Source organism: Anopheles bellator, chromosome 2 (genome assembly GCF_943735745.2).
Source record: "Anopheles bellator chromosome 2, idAnoBellAS_SP24_06.2, whole genome shotgun sequence".
NCBI classification, from domain to species: Eukaryota; Metazoa; Arthropoda; class Insecta; order Diptera; family Culicidae; genus Anopheles; species Anopheles bellator.
This window is the reverse complement of record NC_071286.1, coordinates 63,689,002-63,691,425: the sequence shown is the minus strand read 5'-3', so window position 1 is coordinate 63,691,425 and position 2,424 is coordinate 63,689,002. Positions and strand designations below refer to the sequence as shown.

At 62.5% G+C, this 2,424-nt stretch overlaps 1 protein-coding gene across 1 annotated transcript; it reads left to right on the top strand.

Annotated features, from left to right (window-relative positions):
- The first annotated feature begins 647 nt into the window (after positions 1-647).
- LOC131207857 (uncharacterized) lies at positions 648-2,173 on the top strand. Its single transcript, XM_058200489.1, has one exon. It carries the CDS (start codon positions 648-650, stop codon positions 2,151-2,153), a length of 1,506 nt encoding a protein of 501 aa, XP_058056472.1. The 3' UTR covers positions 2,154-2,173.
- Positions 2,174-2,424: the final 251 nt, after the last annotated feature.

Here is a 2,424-nt window from a genome sequence, read left to right as displayed (position 1 = left end):
CGTAAGTGGGTGTGCGTGCCCAGCCGCCAACAACAACCGCCGCCGCTCCCCGAGTCCTGACGGACGGCGTGAGATGAGTTGCAGCGCGGCGGTGTGAGCTGAGCTCGTTAGCCGCGTGAAAAAAGGCAGTGAACGTGTGCGGGGTGTGTACGGAAGGGAGCGAGATCGCAAAGGAAAAGAAAATGGTCGAAAATATTCGAGTGGCTCCGTCGTAATACACGCAGCGGGAAATTACATGAAGTGATTACGCCCAAATAGAGTGTGCCTCAGTCCGTGGTGTGTGAAAGAGAGAGAAGAATTCAAATTCTCGGCGGGAGTTTTCGCCAAACAGCGTCGTGAGTCGCGCCTAATTTATCGTTCTGCCGGCGGGCCGGCGTTTTGATTTTCGCCGCCCCACATAAATCGTCCCCGGGGCCAATTCCGTGCGTGCATGTGTGACAGGAGGCGAGAGAGAAAAAAAGGCAGCAAAGGCTTTTGGGATTTTTCGCGGTTTTTGCAACGGAATTTGTGTTGTCAGCAGAGAGTGAGCGCGATAGTGAGCTCTAGTGTCAGTCGGCGGCGTTGATCTCACTCTCGCCACGCGGCGATCGGTGGCTTTGTTGACAGTTTGGATCCGTGTTTTTGGACACGGGCGATGCTAGAGCGGGATGAAACCGCGACACCACCACCATCATCACAGCAGCAGTAGGCACACGGTGCACAGCCCCACGATGGCCACAGATTGCTCCCGGAGGAGCCCCAGGTGTAGGGCGACAACGACGACAACAAAGCTAACCACCATCCGGCGGTGGCGACGAACGGCAGCGACGGCGGCGGCGGCGACAGTGGGTCACTCGACGAGGAGCAGCCGGAGTAGTAGCGGAAGCGGAAGTCACCACCAGCAGGAGCAGGAGCGAAGCCACAGCGGTGACCACCTGACGACGAAGCGGCGGCGGTACCGGAACCTGAGCGCGCGGCTCAAGTGCTGCCGGCCGGGCATCGGTGGTGGCGGCGGAGGGGCCACGTCCGCGCTGACCGTCGCGCTGCTCGTGGCCGTGCAGCTGGTGGCGCTGCACCCGACCGTGCTGCACTGTGCCAAAACGTTCTACATGCACTGGAACACGACGAACAGCATCTTCCGGATCGACAACACGGACCACATCATCGACGTGAACAAGGGCAACGCGCAGTTCGAGTACGACCAGGTCCACATCATCTGCCCGGTCTACGAGCCGGGCACGTTCGACAACGAGACGGAGAAGTACATCATCTACAACGTGTCGAAGGTGGAGTACGAGACGTGCCGCATCACCAACCACGACCCGCGCATCATCGCGATCTGCGACAAGCCGAACAAGCTGATGTTCTTCACGATCACGTTCCGCCCGTTCACGCCGCAACCGGGCGGGCTCGAGTTCCTGCCCGGCAACGACTACTACTTCATCTCGACCTCGTCGAAGGACGACCTGCACCGGCGGATAGGCGGCCGCTGCACCACCGACAACATGAAGGTCGTCTTCAAGGTGTGCTGCGGCGACGAGCACCAGGCCCACCACGGCCACCTGCCCTCGTCGAACGGTACCGGCGTCGGCACCGGCGGCGAGGGTGGCCAATCCGTAGGCGGCGGCGGAAGCGGGGCCGTCAACAACACCATCTCGATCGACGCGTTCGATCCGAACTCGCGGCTCCTGCCGCCGGCCATCAACACGAGCCAGGGCAACATCGTCCAGAACACGGTCAACTGGCCGGTCTGGGGTGGCGAGGGTGGCTCCCACCCGGTCCTGCCGCATCATCCGCCGGTGCAGCGACCGGGCGCAGCGGGGACGGCACCGAACGGGCGCCACAACCATCACTACACCGCGTCGCCTCCGCGTACCTCCATCAACAGTGGTATCGGGGGTAGCGGAAGTGGCGGTGGGTACGGTAATAGTAACATTAATAATCATAACAACAGTCCACCGTCCAGTGCACACCCGGCGGCCGCCAACAAGCCGACGAAGAAGACGAAGGAGTACGACAAGCACCCGAACGAGGTGGTCAAGAACGAGGAACTGACGTACAACAATGGTGCGGGCGGTGTCCCGGGTGGCCGGAGGCCGCTGGTGGTGGCCCTGCTCGGGGCGGCGGTCGCCATGCTGCTGCACCGGAGGTCGGGGGTGGTCGCCGGCAGCTGAGGGACGATCACCGCCACTACGCTGACGCTGACGATGATGATGATCGTGACGATGATGACGGTGACGGCGGGCGATGACGGCGGAGGCGGTGGGTGGCGGGTGCACGCAGGCGATGCACCGAGCCCGGGCCGCTGCTCCGTTTCCGGTTCCAGCTTCCCATTCCTTTCCCGTCCGTGCCATCATCAGCCGCCAGGAGCCGTCGTCGATCGGTGTTAGTCCTTCCCGTCCTCCCCATTCCGGCTTTTCGCAGCCTGGCGCCACGGCGGAAGGA

What these genes read in the sequence shown, in the direction of transcription:
- LOC131207857 (XM_058200489.1), top strand. Translation starts at nt 648, where the DNA reads ATGAAACCGCGACACCACCACCATCATCACAGCAGCAGTAGGCACACG.